The sequence below is a fragment of the Rana temporaria genome, chromosome 10 (assembly GCF_905171775.1).
Source record: "Rana temporaria chromosome 10, aRanTem1.1, whole genome shotgun sequence".
Classification (NCBI taxonomy): Eukaryota; Metazoa; Chordata; class Amphibia; order Anura; family Ranidae; genus Rana; species Rana temporaria.
The window spans coordinates 138,512,080-138,530,525 of record NC_053498.1 but is presented as its reverse complement, the minus strand read 5'-3'; the positions used below and the strand labels follow the sequence as shown (position 1 = coordinate 138,530,525).

At 46.6% G+C, this 18,446-nt stretch overlaps 1 protein-coding gene across 4 annotated transcripts in view; it reads left to right on the top strand.

The window, feature by feature from the left end:
• The window catches only part of GRAMD1B (GRAM domain containing 1B), a 309,236-nt gene that overhangs the window by 248,830 nt on the left and 41,960 nt on the right, over positions 1 to 18,446 (top strand). For 3 of the 4 annotated variants that reach the window (XM_040326384.1, XM_040326383.1, XM_040326385.1), the window contains one exon: positions 18,108 to 18,192. In XM_040326384.1, the coding sequence (XP_040182318.1) occupies positions 18,108 to 18,192 (85 nt within the window). Of the gene's footprint in view, positions 1 to 61; positions 299 to 18,107; positions 18,193 to 18,446 lie in introns of those variants that run through there. The other variant, XM_040326386.1, reaches the window with a different exon arrangement.

Below are 18,446 nucleotides of genomic sequence, written 5' to 3'. Positions count from 1 at the left end.
GGTTACTGCAGGTCATCACGTGGTGTGGGGAGGGGCGGGGCCGGGAGAGAGGAGAGTTCCCTGTGATGGGAGATGAGTGCAGAATACAGCGGGGAGGATGAAGGAGGAGGCCGGGGGAGAGGAGAGCAGCATGTCCTGTGATGAGGAATCCATGGAGCCCACCGATACCGAGGACTGTCCGGGGGACTGGAGCTCAGAGGAGGCTGTACTGTGGTACCTGACCTCCCTACACACGGGGGACATAGAGGAGAGCCCCCAGTGCTACTACTGGGAGGAGGAGGAGGAGAAACTGCCTGCTGTGAGTGTCTCCCCCCCTACTCTGTATACACATTTTATACACTGTGTATTAATAATACACCCCCCCCCCATCTGTATACACATTTTATACACTGTGTATTAATAATACACCCCCCCCCCCCATCTGTATACACATTTTATACACTGTGTATTAATAATACACCCCCCACTATTATACAATGTGTACTAATATTACAACTCTATTATACACTGTATACTAATATTACACCCCCCCCCATACTATTATACACTGTATACGAATATTACACCCCCCCCATCTGTATACAGATTTTATACACTGTGTATTAATAATACACCCCCCACTATTATGCAATGTGTACTAATATTACACACCTATTATACACTTTGTACTAATACTACACCCCCCCCCCCCACACACACACACTATTTTACACTGTATACTAATATTACACCCCCCCCCCACTATTATACACTGTGTACTAATAATACTCTGCACAGTAATCATACACACATTGTATACTAATATACACTGTATACAAAGTACACCCATCACTGCACACTAATCACACATTGTATACAAAGTACACAGACTGTACAGTAGAATGATAATATACGCTGTATACTGTGTACTAATAATATACACACAGTACAGTACACTATATACAAAATGCATCCACAATCACACACTAATAATATACACACTGTGTACAAATGCTGCACAGAGTGTACAAAACGCACCATATACTAATATACACACTGTATACAAAGTACACACACTATATACAGATAACATCCACCACTGCACACTAATATACACACTGTTTACTAATAATAAACTGTATACAGAAAAAAAACGCACACAGTATACTAATACACCTGCCACTGTACACTAATAATATACACTGCGTAATATATGCACTGTATAAAACATACACACTAATACACACTGTATACTATACTGATCTACAAACGCTGTGTACTAATAACACACATACTGTACACAACTAATACAAACCTTGGATAATAATATCCTCACTGTACACTAACCCCACCCACTGCGTCAGTATCACTGTACATCAGGGGTGTCCAAACTTTTCACCTCCCTGGGTCACATTGGAAGAAGAAGAATTGTCTCTGGTCACATATTATATACAATTATAGCTGATGAGCAGAAAGTCGCGCCGATCACAAGTTACCGATCGCTGATATACATAATGTATCTGAGGAATAAAAGTTATTTTTTATTATTATAAAAGTAAAAAAGGGACAACCTAAAACTAGTATTATATTTGATGGGGATTTTGACAATCTGATGCCATGAATGAGGTGTGATTGTGAAGAGCGGGAAGATAAAACTTCTTATGCCGCGTACACACGATCATTTTTTTAGCATGAAAAAAAGGACATTTTCAGCCCAAAAAACAACAAAGTTTTTCCAACTTCATCATTAAAAACGACGTTGCCCACACACCATCGTTTTTGAAAAATGATGAACAAAGCGCGGTGACGTACGACGGCACTCTGAAGGGGAAGTTCTATTCGCCTTTGGGCTGCTTTTAGCTGATTCCGTGTTAGTAAAAGACGATTTACGCTTTTTTGTCTGTTACAGCGTGATGAATGTGCTTACTCCATTATGAACGGTAGTTTTACCAGAACGAGTGCTCCCGTCTCATAACTTGTTTCTGAGCATGCGCGGGTTTAAAACGTTGTTTTAGCCCACACACGATCATTTTTTATAACCCGGAAAAACATAAAAAAATGCAGCATGTTTTTTTTTTTTTTTTGTCGTTTTTCAGAAGCCGAAAAACGATGTGACGCCCACACACCATCATTTTAAATGACGTTTTTAAAGCGGTTCTCCACCCTAAAGTGGAGTCCCGCTGATCGGAACCCTCCCCCCTCCGGTGTCACATTTGACACCTTTCAGGGGGGAGGGGGGTGCAGATACCTGTCTAAAGACAGGTATTTGCACCCACTTCCGGCCCGGCATTCACGGGCAAAAGACGGGCATTCCGTCACATCCCGTCGCCCCCCGTTGTGTGCTGGGAACACTCGGCTCCCAGCACACAGCGGGAGCCAATCGGCGGGCGCGGCGCGACTCGCGCATGCGCCGTAGGGAACTGGGCAGTGAAGCCGCAGCGGGGGGAGCAGCAGAGAGACGAGCGATCGCTCGTCCTCTGCTGCGATCGGCGCTGGACTCCAGGACAGGTAAGTGTCCTAATATTAAAAGTCAGTAGCTGCAGTATTTGTAGCTGCTGGCTTTTAATATTATTTTCCCATGGCACATCCGCTTTAAAAATGTCATATTTTTTCATGCCGAAAAACGACCGTGTGTACGCGGCATTAGAGTCCAGTAGGGAGACACTGTCATGTTTTCTCGGGCCGCTCATGTTCACCGAGTGTAAACGCATTTTTACAAGAAATGTTTTTTAAAAATCAACATTTTTAAGTTTGCGATTTTATGTTGGGCTGCGTTCTGGACAACCCTGCACTGCACTAATAACACACACCCTGCATCAATAATGTAAACTTGTAGCACTTACTACATCCTCAATGCTATACATTTGTAACATAGTAGGTGAGGTTGAAAAAAGACACAAATCCATCAAGTCCAACCTCTATTACATTGTATATCCCTTTATGTTTTGCCTATCTAATAGTTTCTTGAAACCATTGATGCTCCCCGGTGGTCAAACATCCACTCACATCAGTTTGGCCCCCTTGCACACTCGGGCATTCACCTGCACTGTATCCGTGTCTGTGCTTTTTGTGTCCAGCCCGTCACAGATTATGGCAGGCTGCAGTTGGATGGGACTGAATGCTGTACTGAGTGGTACGGAGGATTAGGGACGAGGTAACAGAATGCAGAAGATCTGAGTTCAGAACCTCATCCCTGAACAGGCTGGGCTCTAAATGTCCACACCACTCGGTACAGCGTTCAGTGCTGTCCAGCCGCAGCCTGCCATAGACATTGATCGGCACCCTGTAACAGAGGTACACATACAACACACTCACAAATATGACATGCTTAACTATGTAGGTTTGTAACACACACACACTGTACACTCCTAGCATGCTTATGTCACACACACAGAACTCTGTACGTGTATGTAGCACACACAGAACTCTGTACGTGTATGTAGCACACACAGAACTCTGTACGTGTATGTAGCACACACAGAACTCTGTACGTGTTTGTAGCACACACAGAACTCTGTACGTGTTTGTAGCACACACAGAACTCTGTACGTGTTTGTAGCACACACAGAACTCTGTACGTGTATGTAGCACACACAGAACTCTGTGCATGTATGTAGCACACACAGAACTCTGTACGTGTATGTAGCACACACAGAACTCTGTACGTGTATGTAGCACACAGAACTTTGTACGTGTATGTAGCACACACAGAACTCTGTACGTGTATGTAGCACACACAGAACTCTGTACGTGTATGTAGCACACACAGAACTCTGTACGTGTATGTAGCACACACAGAACTCTGTACGTGTATGTAGCACACACAGAACTCTGTACGTGTATGTAGCACACACAGAACTCTGTACGTGTATGTAGCACACACAGAACTCTGTACGTGTATGTAGCACACACAGAACTCTGTACGTGTATGTAGCACACACAGAACTCTGTACGTGTATGTAGCACACACAGAACTCTGTACGTGTATGTAGCACACACAGAACTCTGTACGTGTATGTAGCACACACAGAACTCTGTACGTGTATGTAGCACACAGAACTTTGTACGTGTATGTAGCACACACAGAACTCTGTACGTGTATGTAGCACACACAGAACTCTGTACGTGTATGTAGCACACACAGAACTCTGTACGTGTATGTAGCACACACAGAACTCTGTACGTGTATGTGGCACACACAGAACTCTGTACGTGTATATGGCACACACAGAACTCTGTACGTGTATGTGGCACACACAGAACTCTGTACGTGTATGTGGCACACACAGAACTCTGTACGTGGATGTGGCACACACAGAACTCTGTACGTGTATGTAGCACACACAGAACTCTGTACATGTATGTAGCACACACAGAACTCTGTACAGCCATGCCAGCCCACCGGAGAAACTTGTGTTTTTCCCACCAAGCTTTATACAGTAAGAAGCTGCCATTGCCGTGTATATTTTCATGCCCTAGTAAGGAGTCTTGCACAATATTATCCTCTTCAGCCCCCCTCTTTCTTTGCACTTTTTGGCCCAAACCAGAGTCTGCCCCACATCTCAAATTCCTCTGCCTGAGGCCAAGTCCGGGCTTTCCAGGAAACTTTCTCACTGACCGCACTGCATGGTCTTACACTCCGCTTTGTGTACCCGGACCTGTATACCCGGACCTGTATACAATACTACACCTGCTGGGGCTGATTTGTGTCGCACTGTCCTGTTACTCAGACTTGATTTGTAATGCTGATTCTGATTCTACATGCTTTTGCCCATAGACCTGATAAAAGGGTGATCTTGGTACCGTTGTGCTGATTATTCTTATGTATAGGTGCCAGCTTCCACTGCAGACACACCTTAGCTCAAGGGATAACGCAGGCAGTCATGCTGGATACTTCCTATGCTTCTACCTGGGCAGGTGGGGTTGAATAGGAGCCGATTCTGCGGTCGGCCAGGAAACTGGGGAAGGGAGAGGAAAGGAAGAGGAGACTGGATCACACAGATCGGGGATCTCCGCTGCCTAACAAAGTCCCGCCTCCTGGACCGGCTCCTGTGATAGGCGGCACACTGGTGCAATGCTGGGAAATTGAAGTAGTGTGCTGTCTACCACTGGAGCCAGTCCAGGAGGTGGGACTTTGTTATGCAGGGGAGATCCCCTCTCTGTGTGATCCAGTCGGCTCTCCTCTTCATTTCATCTCCCTTCCCCATCGTTTCCTTTTGCTGGGAGGAGAATCTGCATTCCTGAGGCTGCATTAATGGGCACTGATAGACAGCACTGATGAGGATGGATTGTTGGGCACTGATGAGGTGGCATTGTTAGGCAGTGGATGAGGCGGCATTGTTGGGCACTGATGAGGCTGCATTGTTGGGCACTGATGAGGCTGCATTGTTGGGCACTGATGAGGCTGCATTGTTGGGCACTGGATGAGGCGGCATTGTTGGGCTCTGAGGTGGCATTGTTGGGCACTGATAGTCTGCACTGATGAGGATGCATTGTCGGGCACTGGATGAGGTGGCATTGTCAGGCACTGGATGAGGCGGCATTGTTGGGCACTGATAGTCTGCACTGATGAGGCTGCATTGTTGGGCACTGATGAGGATGCATTGTTGGGCACTGATGAAGCGGTACTGATGAGGATGCATTAAGCACTGGATGAGGCGGCATTGTTGGGCACTGATAGTCTGCACTGATGAGGCTGCATTGTTGGGCACTGATGAGGATGCATTGTTGGGCACTGATGAAGCGGTACTGATGAGGATGCATTAAGCACTGGATGAGGCGGCATTGTTGGGCACTGATAGTCTGCACTGATGAGGCTGCATTGTTGGGCACTGATGAGGATGCATTGTTAAGCACTGGATGAGGCGGCGTTGTTGGGCACTGATAGTCTGCACTGATATAGGCTGCATTGTTGGGCACTGATAAAGCTGCACTGATGAAGCCGCACTGATAAAGTTGTTGTTAATTATTTTTGTAACTTAATTCTGCATAACCCATTTAACCGTGTCATTTAATGAGATAATTTGAGGGCGTGTTTAGGGGTGGGGCAGGATAGGGGTTGGGTGGGGCAACCAGAGGCGAGTAACTCTTAAGGCCTGGCTAGTAGCTCAGGACTTTGAAATTTTGGGCCCTGGCCAAATGTCTTATGAGGACCAAGGTAGTGAAATGGCTGCCTGTCTAGGATGGTGTTGGCTGTGCTCCAGGGACTTGATGGTCGGCATGGGCGTCCGCTCCATAGGGCAAGGGGGGTCAATTGCCCCCCCCCCCCCCCGGAAGTCAGAGTAGACTGCACTTTTCAGGCTCCACATGGATGCATTCCACACACACACCATATCTTATTAAAAAATTATTATTTTTAATAATGTGGAATACTTTCTATGTAGAACCTGAAAAGTCTCAGTATATTCCTGACATTGTCATGAGTATAAAGAGACATACAGAATACAGCCCAGCTCCAGGAAAGGGAAAAGTCCACCCTTGCACTGCTGGGGGGAAATTACCACTTGTACTTCTATGTTTCCATGTTCCAGCCAGCCGCACTGCTCTCCTCCTCAACCCAAAGCCTCAGCATCATTGCATACCATACAGGAACATTAACCCTGTATGGTACAATGAGGATGATGGAGTGCCACCACAGCCTTTCACAACTTTCACAGAAGCTGCAGGGGACCAGTCACAGAGATTGAGGGAATCAGCAAAAGTTTGGTACACAGAGAGTGTATTTGTTACAATTTACTATGTTTATTATGCCTCAGAGAAAGGAACTGGAGAGTTCACACTCGGTCCCTTTCTCTTTTTCGAAAGTGAGCTATCAGGGGTCTGTTTAGTCCCCTGATATTTCACCAAAGCCCCCCAACAAGACTGTTAAAATATGTGAAAATAAATAAATTTGTAAAAAATAAAATAAAAAAAACTACTGACACCGCCCACTGCCCTACTGACACCATCCATCCTAATCGGCTGCTGGGGATTAAACCCCAGCTATTGGTTGAAGACAGGGTTAAATGTGACTGTGTATTGCCGCTGCCGAAGGGCCCCCCCTTGAAAAAATTTCAGCGGACGCCCATGATGGTCGGCGTACAGATTTCAGTCTCTATATGTAACCATTGGCAATTTTGGCCTTGGAAATTGCTTATCGTCCCCCCATAGAAAACCCTGCAGTGAGCCGTTTACAACCAGTCATCACAGGTGACAATACAATAGGGGGCCGGCCTTGCAAAGACCCGACCACATGTTGACTCTCTTGCTGGTAATCTGGGGAGAGCAAAATCTTAGTCCTCTTCCCCTCCTCCATGATGACATCACAGAGCTGGTGGATATCAGAGACCTTGCACTCCTCCATGATGACATCACAGAGCTGGTGGATATCAGAGACCTTGCACTCCTCCATGATGACATCACAGAGCTGGTGGATATCAGAGACCTTGCACTCCTCCATGATGACATCACAGAGCTGGTGGATATCAGAGACCTTGCACTCCTCCATGATGACATCACAGAGCTGGTGGATATCAGAGACCTTGCACTCCTCCACCTTCCATTTGAGGATGTCCCACAGATGATCAATAGGGTTTAGGTCTGGAGACATGCTTGGCCAGTCCATCACCTTTACCCTCAGCTTCTTTACCAAGGCAGTGGTCGTCTCTGGGGTGGGTTTGGGGTCGTTATCATGTTGAAATACTTCCCTGCGGTTCAGTTTTTGAAGGGAGGGGATCATGCAGTGTTGTCACATGAAAAGATATAATAAAACATTTACAAAAATGTGAGGGGTGTACTCACTTTAGTGAGATACTGTGTATGTGTGTGTGTATATATGTATATATATATATATATATATATATATATATAATGTATGTGTATGTGTATATATATATATAATTTATTTTTTTATTTTTTATTTTTTTTCTTCCACATACTGTCACCACCAGTCGGTGTGCCTGATCACCGTCCTATGGTGACGTGGTACTGCTGGGCATGAAGGGGGTGAAAGTGTCCGGTATTGAAGTGGGTTCCTGGTGGTGGTCTCTGATATTGGGACATTTGAGCAAGGCCTGGCAGATCTTCCCGCTGATTATCCTCACATAGGATTGCCTCACTGTCTGGGACCATTTCAACTGATACTTTTTGCACACACTGAACTCTATCAGCACAGGAAAATCTAGACATTTCCAAAGACTGTTTTCTTGACTTGGAGATTTTCCCCACCTCGTGGCAGCAATGAAGCAGCCGCTGGCATCTGGTAGCCAGACTGAGAAGGGAGCAGCACCAATGTTATGGGGACACAACCTCCTAGAGCAGAGAGATGGGACTCGTCACCAACATTCCCAGGGGGGCCCCACACACAATGACTCCTTCTCTGGAGACAGCAGGCTGTGTAATGTCATCCTGGATATGGAGACTCCTGTCATGGCCGTGCTCGGGATGGGCCCATAGATATCGGATGTTTCATATGGCATGCATGCCTCGCATACTAGTCACAGCAGGACATTCTAGCCGGCTGAATATAGTAGAAGATACTTGAGGTCCCAGGGGTGGGAGAGGATGGACTCTGCTTTCATCTCCCCCCAGTCCTATGAATACAATACCAACCACCAATACTTTATTTTTACAAAGATTCCAAAGAACTGGTGAGATCAACTGAGATGAGCCCAGACCAGGGTGGATAAAAATCAATGATTTTTTAAAAACAAAAAAAGATGATTTTTTTTTTTGATTAAAATCTGATTTTTTTGATTTTTATCAAATTTTATTTTAAGAAAATGCTTTTGGAGTAAAAATGTAAGGATAGGTTCAGGGTGGATATAAATCAATGTTTTTTTTTTTTTTTTTTTAAATATAAAACTTTATTTTTCTGTTTTACCTCTTCCCGGTTTTTGCGGCCACAATGCGGCTTTTAATTCCCGGGAGGGCGTCTATATACGGCCTCCAGGCCACTGGGAGGCGCGCGCACACGCCCGCCGCGTCAGTCAGGTGCGACGCGATGTCCGCCAGGCACCCACGATCGGCGGTCACAGAGACAAGGACGTCAGGGAGAGGAGACTGATGGTGTGTCCCTTGTACATAGGGACAACCATCGGTCACCCCCCCCAGTAAGAATCACTAATTAGGGAATACATTAACCCCTTCCTCGCCCCATAGTGTTAACCCATGTCCTGACAGTCACATTTATACAATAATCAGTGCATATTTATTTCATTGTTCGCTGTATAAATGTGAATGGTCCCAAAAATGTGTCAAAAGTGTCCGATCTTTCCGCCGCAATGTCACGGTCCTGACAAAAATCGCAGATCGCCGCCATTACTAGTAAAAAAAATAATATTAAAAAAAATTTAAAATGTCATAATTCTATCCCCTATTTTGTAGACGCTATAACGTTTGCTCAAACCGATCACTATACGCTTATTGCGATTTTTTATTTTTACCAAAAATATGTAGAAGAATACGCATCGGACTAAACTAATAATTTTTTTTTGGATATTTATTATAGCAAAAAGTCAAAAATTGAGTTTTTTTTTTCAAAATTGTTGCTCTTATTTTGTTTATAGCGCAAAAAATAAAAACAGCAGAGGTGATCAAATACCACCAAAATAAAGCTCTATTTGTGGGGAAAAAAGGACATCAAGTTTGTTTGGGAGCCACGTCGCACGCCTGCGCAATTGTCATTCAAAGCGTGACAGTGCTGAAAGCTGAAATTTCACCTGGGCAGGAAGGGGGTATATGTGCCCAGTAAGCAAGTGGTTAAATCTGTTTGTTTTTTTTGTATGTATTATTTATCAAATTTATTTTAATAACATGCTTTTGGAGTAAAAATCTATAGATAGTTTTCAGTTTAAGATGCATTATTTAGTTTATTCAGCATGAAATGGAGCTTAGTTATGTAGCACGAGGCTGTATATTCTGCAATATTTACATTTTTGGTGTAAACTCATTCAATGAACCCAAGCTCTGCAAGCTGAGATAACATGCACTGCATTGATGCATTCACACGATTTCGCAGTAACCATGAGATAAACCAAAGTTCAGGAATATTCCTTTATCCCATTGTTTTGCTAATCTATGTACACTACAAACTGTATGATTGAGTCGGTTCTGATATCGCTGTTTTACTAACCTGACAGCTTAGAATTCTAAATAGGAAACCTTTATTTTGTTTGCAAATATTAAAGATTCTAACTACCAGCAAGAATAAGTCGTTACATTTAAAGCGCACCTGTCATTTCTGATCCATCATGGCAGCGCCTGTTAGCGGGCATCCACTCACCTGCTGCCGCCACGTCCCTCCCCTTGTTGTGTCACTGCCCCATCACCAGCCACCCCATTAAAGTGAATGGGACTGTTGGTGAGTCAACAGCGAGTCAGTGGAGGAGCCGCTGCGGGACAGAGGAGGAGCCAACAGCGAGTCAGTGGAGGAGCCACTGCGGGACAGAGGAGGAGCCACTGCGAGTCAGTGGAGGAGCCACTGCGAGTCAGTGGAGGAGCCAACAGCGGGACAGAGGAGGAGCCAACAGCGAGTCAGTGGAGGAGCCGCTGCGGGACAGAGGAGGAGCCAACAGCGAGTCAGTGGAGGAGCAGCTGCGGGACAGAGGAGGAGCCAACAGCGAGTCAGTGGAGGAGCCGCTGCGGGACAGAGGAGGAGCCAACAGCGAGTCAGTGGAGGAGCCGCTGCGGGACAGAAGATGACAGTTGCTCTTTATAAATTATGATTTAAATGAAATCCACCCCGGTCCAGACAGATCTGAATTGTATAAAAAGATGATTTTACTGTCTGTGGTTGGTTAGGATTCTGGGAACTGTCCCCCAACCTTCAGATGATCCTAGAAAGTAATCGCTTACTGGATTGTGTGTCCTGGCAATCATTGATCTCTAGGGAAAGGATTATTTCCATCCAGATGAATAGGACTCTTAAAGTACATATGTCGGAGGAAGACGGTTTACTGCGTGTCCGTTATCAATGGAACGTCCCTGCAGGCGAATCTGTCAGATTTTATGTAATTGGTAATGGCTTAAAGAAAAACGCACCAGTTTTACAGCCTTACCAGTGACTGATATTGATTCTTCCCATTAGTGGATGAAGTTCTATCAGGGGAGCATGTGAGATTAAAGCTGACCATACATGGGTAGAATTTACTTTCCAATCTGTTTTAAGAACGTTTGTTAAATCATCTAATTGTTGGTGGGATTAAATCGACCTTGGATTTTAACCGCAGCAGGATTTGATTTAAATCACTAGTAAAAAGGCTTGATTTAAAATCATAATTTTTAAAGAAGCAACTGTCATCTCTGACCCGCCGTTGGCTCCTCCTCTGACCCGCCGTTGGCTCCTCCTCTGACCCGCCGTTGGCTCCTCCTCTGACCCGCTGTTGGCTCCTCCTCTGACCCGCCGTTGGCTCCTCCTCTGAAATGTGCGCATGCGCCATCCGTGAAAGTATCCCAGTATCCCAGTGCGCATGCTCCAAATTAACCCGCAAGAAACCAATGCTTTCGACGTGAACGTAAATGATGCCCAGCCCTATTCGCGAACGACTTACGCAAACGACGTAAAATTTTCAAAATTCGACGCGGGAACGATGTCCATACTTAACATTGGTATGCCGCATGTACGCCTCATATTGCAGGGGTAACTTTACGCTGGGAAAAGACTAACGTAAACGCCGTATCTGTACTGCGTCGGCCAGGCGTACGTTCGTGAATTTGCGTATCTAGCTAATTTACATATTTCTAGGCGTAAATCAGCGTACACGCCCCTAGCGGCCAGCGTAAATATGCGGTTAAGATCCGACGGCATAAGAGACTTACGCCGGTCGGATCTAATACAAATCTATGCGTAACTGATTCTAAGAATCAGGCGCATAGATACGACGGCTCAGACTCAGAGATACGACGGCGTATCTCCTTTGAGAATCTGGGCCAGTGTGTGTAAATACACAAATCCCTGTAGAGAAGAGAAGGGATCACCGCTCCAGGTGGGTCACTATGTAGAGATGGACTGACTCAGGATACCGTGGGTGCTGGCAATGCACTGACCATGCATAAGATACGAAGAAAGAGGATGGATAGCCGCACTCCAATGACCAAACTGTTGTCTTTTATTCAAAACACAGCATACGCTGCAATAACCCCCCCCATACGCTGCAATAACCCCCCCCCCATACGCTGCAATAACCCCCCCATACGCTGCAATAACCCCCCCATACGCTGCAATAACCCCCCCATACGCTGCAATAACCCCCCCCCCCCATACGCTGCAATAACCCCCCCCATACGCTGCAATAACCCCCCCCATACGCTGCAATAACCCCCCCATACGCTGCAATACCCCCAATACTCCGCAATACCCGCTAATATGACAGAAACAAGATTTTTTTTTTTTACAGAATTTTCAGTGTTTTTTCTTTTATAGCACAAAAAATAAAAAACCCAGAGGTTATCAAATACCACCAAAAGAAAGCTCTATTTGTGGGGAAAAAAGGACAAAAATTTCAGACGGGTACAATGTTGTATGACTGAGTAATTGTCATTCAAATTGTGAGAGCACCGAAAGCTGAAAATTGGTCTGTTTAGGAAGGGGGTTTAAGTGCCCAGTGGTCAAGAGGTTAAAGTGCAAAAAATGAAAACCGCAACGATAATCGGATACCACAAAAAAAAAAAAGAAAGCTCTATTTGTGGGGAAAAAGGACGTCAATTTTGTTTGGGTACAACGTCGCACGGCCGCGCAATTGTTAGTTAAAGCGGCGCAGTGCCAAATTGTGAAAAAGTGCTCTGGTCAGTAAGGGGATAAAATTTTCCAAGGCTGAAGTGGTTAAATGATTGAGATTACTTCTAATGACAGACATCACTGAGCAGGTTAACAGTAACCAGGCAGACCAGACTGAGGAGACAGACTGAAGGAGATCTGTTTAATAGACCTCTGGGTGAAGCTGCAGGAGGAAGATCATCAGAATAAATGAGCATGTAGGGCTAGATTCAGATAGCCCGCCGTAACTTTGTGCGGGCGTACCGTATCTCGGATACGTTACGCCGCCGTAACTTAGGGCGCAAGTTCCGTATTCATAAAGAACTTGCACCCTAAGTTACGGCAGCGTAGCGTATGTTGTCCGGCGTAAGCCCGCCTAATTCAAATGTGGATGATGTGGGCGTGTTTTATGTAAATTAATTGTGACCCCGCGTATTTGACGTTTTTTACGAACGGCGCATGCGCCGTCCGTGAATGTTTCCAAGTGCGCATGCTCCAAATTACGCCGCAAACTGTCAATGCTTTCGACGTGAATGTAACTTACATACAGCCCTATTCGCAAATGACTTGCGTAAACGATGTAAAATACGACACTGTTCCGGTCCATACTTAACATGACTTACCCCTGCTTTATGAGGGGTAACGTTACGCCGGAAAAAGCCTTACGCAAGCGACGTTAAAAAATGCGCCGGGCGGACGTACGTTTCTGAATCGGCGTATCTACCTAATTTGCATATTCCTTGCGTAATTCCTTCGACGGAAGCGCCACCTAGCGGCCAGCGTAAATATGCAAATAAGATACGACGGTGTAAGACTTACGCCAGTCGGATCTTAGCCAAATTTCGGCGTATCTTGCTTTCTGAATACAGAAAGAAGATACGCCGGCGCAGCTTAGAATTTACGCGCCGTATCAATAGATACGCCGACGTAAATTCTTTCTGAATCCGGCCTGTAGTGTGTTCATTGTGGATGTCTGACCTCCAGGTTATCATCCCTTCCCCGTCTCTCTCTATAGGTCTGTACAGAGATCTGACCTCCAGGTTATCAGCCCTTCCCTGTCTCTCTCTTTAGGTCTGTACAGAGATCTGACCTCCAGGTTATCAGCCCTTCCCTGTCTCTCTCTTTAGGTCTGTACAGAGATCTGACCTCCAGGTTATCAGCCCTTCCCTGTCTCTCTCTATAGGTCTGTACAGAGATCTGACCTCCAGGTTATCAGCCCTTCCCCGTCTCTCTCTATAGGTCTGTACAGAGATCTGACCTCCAGGTTATCAGCCCTTCCCCGTCTCTCTCTATAGGTCTGTACAGAGATCTGACCTCCAGGTTATCAGCCCTTCCCTGTCTCTCTCTATAGGTCTGTACAGAGATCTGACCTCCAGGTTATCAGCCCTTCCCTGTCTCTCTCTATAGGTCTGTACAGAGATCTGACCTCCAGGTTATCGGCCCTTCCCTGTCTCTCTCTTTAGGTCTGTACAGAGATCTGACCTCCAGGTTATCAGCCCTTCCCCGTCTCTCTCTATAGGTCTGTACAGAGATCTGATCTCCAGGTTATCAGCCCTTCCCTGTCTCTCTCTATAGGTCTGTACAGAGATCTGACCTCCAGGTTATCAGCCCTTCCCTGTCTCTCTCTCTCTATAGGTCTGTACAGAGATCTGACGGCTCACCTTCCTGTCACCTCTCACCAAGCAACCTTCACATACCTCTCTTCCTGTCTGATAACCTTCTAATAATAGGACTCTGTAGGGAAAAAGTTAATAAAAAACAGAAATGATAAAAATAATATTAAATGTTTTATAACCTGCATAATAACTGTCACTCTTCATGCCTGATTTATTTTCTGCAGGTAACACAACTAATTCTTCTGTGTTTATATATATATATATACACCAGTTAGTGATACTAACGTTTTTTTCATTTAAAAATATGAAACGTGTTATATACTTACCTGCTATGTGTAATTATTTTGCACAGAGCAGCCTGGATCCTCCTCTTCTCTAGGGGGCGATCAAAGGCTTAAATGTTCCCTAGGGAGGTGTTTCTAACTGTCAGGGGGATGGGCTTACTGGGAGTAGAAAGAGATCACTGTTCCCGATCACTAGGAACAGCTGATCTCTCTCTCTCTCCCCTCCTCTGTCAACACTGGGATTGCCCTTGTTTACAAAGGCAGATCCCCGTTCTGCCTCTCTTCGCGGGTGGCCAGCGGCAGACACAAGACCTGCAGGCCAGCGCGCGTGCCTGCAAATGCCAGTGCGTGAACCGACGTACCGGTATGGCGAATCACACAGCCAGGGCCAACTTGTCGCAGTGTAACTGTGGCGGCTGGTCGACAACTGGTTTATGTCCTTGGTGTTTGTTAAAAAAAAAAAAAAAATTTTATACTTACCGTATTTATCTTGCTATAACGCGCCCCGGCGTATAGCGCACACCCCCGAACTTGAAGGAAAATTCCTGAAAAAAAAAAATACTTAGTTTGGATGCCCCTCGTCAGTGTCTTGCCCGTCGTCCATCGCGTCCTGCCTGTCGTCCATCGGCGTCCTCGTCCGGTCCGGTGTCCTTGTGCGGCCATCGTGGTGTCATCCCCGCTTCCCGCGCTGTGTTCGAACCACTTTTAAAGGGTAAAAGTTTGTCGGCATTCCACGAGCGGACGCAATTTTAAAGCATGACATGTTGGGTATGAATTTACTCGGCGTAACATTATCTTTCATAATATTAAAAAAAATGGGGATAACTTTAGTGTTTTATTTTTTAATTAAAAAAAGTGTAATTTTTTCCCAAAATCGCCATTTTATTCTCTAGGGTGTTAGGATAAAAAATATATATAAATGTTTGGGGGTTCTAATTAGAGGGAAGAAGATGGCAGTGAAAATAGTGTAAACTGACATTAGAATTGCTGTTTAACTTGTAATGCTTAACTTGTAATACCAACGGCCACCACCAGATGGCGCCAGCTTACACATCTGGTGGTAATAACTTGTAATACCAATGGCTCACCACCAGATGGAGCCAGCTCAAAAGTCGCCAGGATCCTATTTCTAGTCGCCATAGCGACCTGGCGCCCGGGATTTGTCGAGCCCTGTCATACACAGTGCTGCTACACAGTCTGAAAGGGAAGGAGACCTGATAAATATCTGCTGCAGTTCAGTAACACAAGTCTTGTCCCTCTTCCAGCCTGCGACTGATCAGTGAAAGGCGAAGCAGTAGAATGATGAGCTCATCTCTCTGCTCTCCTCCTTTCAGCATGGGTCTTGTTAGTACATGACCACTTCTGCACAACTGATTGGTTCCTTGCACATGGCTGTGCAGGGAGCACACGTTTATGGGAGGAGAGCAGGCTGAGTTCCCAGCACAGCCAGAAAACTGACCACACTGTGTTCTCATTACTAGTGTGGTCAGTTTTTGATAGGAAAGAATAGTAGCATAGGGACTGGCAGGAACACCAGGGATTTCACACAAAGGAAGCAATACAAAGAGAACAGGAGACTTTCTCATACAAGTTCATGCAGAGACATCTCAGGAATAAGAAATGTTGGGTGTACATATTCTTTAATGATTACCGAGCTCGGTGCTTTGTATATAAACCCGGAGTTCATCTTTAATTTACATGTGAGTAAAAGTAAATTTGCTTTGATCAGTCAACACTAACATTGCAAAACCAGCTAGATCAGTGACTGTCTGCAGTGCTGGATGGTTTCCCAAAAAAGTGTAATAATCTCTTTAAATACTCCTTTGTATTCAAATGTTAAGTATGGGATTTTTTAAATTTTAGAATCGTACTTACCTAGGCGGAAGCTGCATCTGTCCCCCGCGGCCCTGAGGGTGAGAACCGAGCCACCAAATACCATTGATCACTCAATTCTACGAGGCTCCCTGAGCAGAGAGCTTGTGACTGTCAGTCAGCGGATCTCTGCCCCCCCCCCCCCCTGCTCACTGGAGAGCTGGTTTGTGGAGGGGGCAGGATCGGCCAGCTCAGGCTCTCAGCGGCTCTCTGCCCCTCACTCACTGGAGCGCTGGGCTGTGGAGGGGGGTGGGAGCGGCCGGCTCAGGCTCTCAGCGGCTCTCTGCTCTGCCCCTCACTCACTGGAGCACTGGGCTGTGGAGGGGGGTGGGAGCGTCCGGCTCAGGCTCTCAGCGGCTCTCTGCTCTGCCCCTCACTGTAGCGCTGGGCTGTGGAGGGGGGCGGGATTGGCCAGCTCAGGTCCTCAGTGGCTCTCTGCTCTGTCCCCCGCTCACTGAAGTGTTGGTTTGTAGAGGGGACGGGAGTGGCCGGATCAGGCTCTCGGCGTCTCTCTGCTCTGCCCCCCACTCACTGGAGCACTGGTTTGTGGAGGGGGTTGGGAGCAGCCGGCTTAAGCCCTCAGCAGCTCTCTGCTCTGACCCCTGCTCACTGGTTTGTGGAGGGGGTGGGAGCGGCCGGCTCAGGCTCTCAGTGGCTCTCTGCTCTCCCCCCCCTCCGCTTACTGGAGTGCTGGTTCGTGGAGGGAGCGGCCGGCTCAGGCCCTCAGTGGCTCTCTGGTCTTCCCCCCCCGCTCACTGGAGCGCTGGGCTGTGGAGGGGGGCGGGAGCGGCCTGCTCAGGCTCAAGCCCTCAGCAGCTCTCTGCTCTGCCCCCTGCTCACTGGAGCACTCGATTGTGGAGGGGGTGGGAGCGCCTGGCTCAGGCTCTCAGTGGCTCTCTGCTCTTCCCCCCCCGTGCTCACTGGAGCGCTGGTACGTGGAGGGAACAGGCGGCTCGCTGAGAGGCTGAGCTGGCTGCCGTTCCAGACATGTGGGTAGATCCTGACCATATGGTTGCGATCCTTCCCGAGCCTAGACCGGCTCTGTGACGTCAGCTGACAACGGGCTTCAGCCCGCTGTCTGCTGAAAACTGGTCACAGGAGTGCAGAACGAAGCTTCGGTTGTACTTCTCCCTTTTTTATAGATTGTGTACCTGGGGTGTGCATACAATCTCACTGGTAAGTTGCCACAGGACCGGTCCTCTGTATTGTGGAAGTTGAAAATGTAGGAAAAACTCCCAACAGGGCTCTCCATTGTCAGATTCATGACTGACATTTACACTAATTACACAGTTCCCTTCTTCAGCAATTTCACTTCTTGTATTTCGCAATCATCAGAGCGCGGTCACTCTGCCCTGATAACGAGGTCCGATAACGGGACGCACACATGACCACCTGTGCATTTCTTCACAACGTATTATTCTTATATACACAATCAGTCCCTATTATGTAATATATACAGAGAATGGTGTCTGCATGTTTCTGGCTCCCACTCAATAAACAACACGTCATTAGTTTTGTCTTTTTGTTATTTGTGTCTTCTTATCGCTGCCGCCACCGTGTTCTCCCCCTCCCCCCCCCTTTCCCAGGCCGCTTCTCACAAGTGTCTACCATTTGTATCTCCAGGTCCTGAGTCCAACGTATAAACAAAGAAATGAAGATTTTCGGAAACTCTTTAAACAACTGCCAGATACAGAGCGTCTCATTGTTGGTAAGAAGCCAGAAGCAAGCCGTTCAGTTTGTACCGTGATCCCGGATCATTCAGAGTTGTTGAGATGCCGACATTGGGGTGGGGGGGGGGGGGGGGGGGTTGGGGTGCGACTGTGCATGGCAGCCAATCGGCTTCTAACTTCAGCTTGTTCAATTAACCGCTTAAGATCCACCCTGTAGAAGTTTCACTGCTACAGGGCGGCACCTCTACACCACATCACGTGTGTGTAATTGTGTGTAAACAGTGGAACCTTG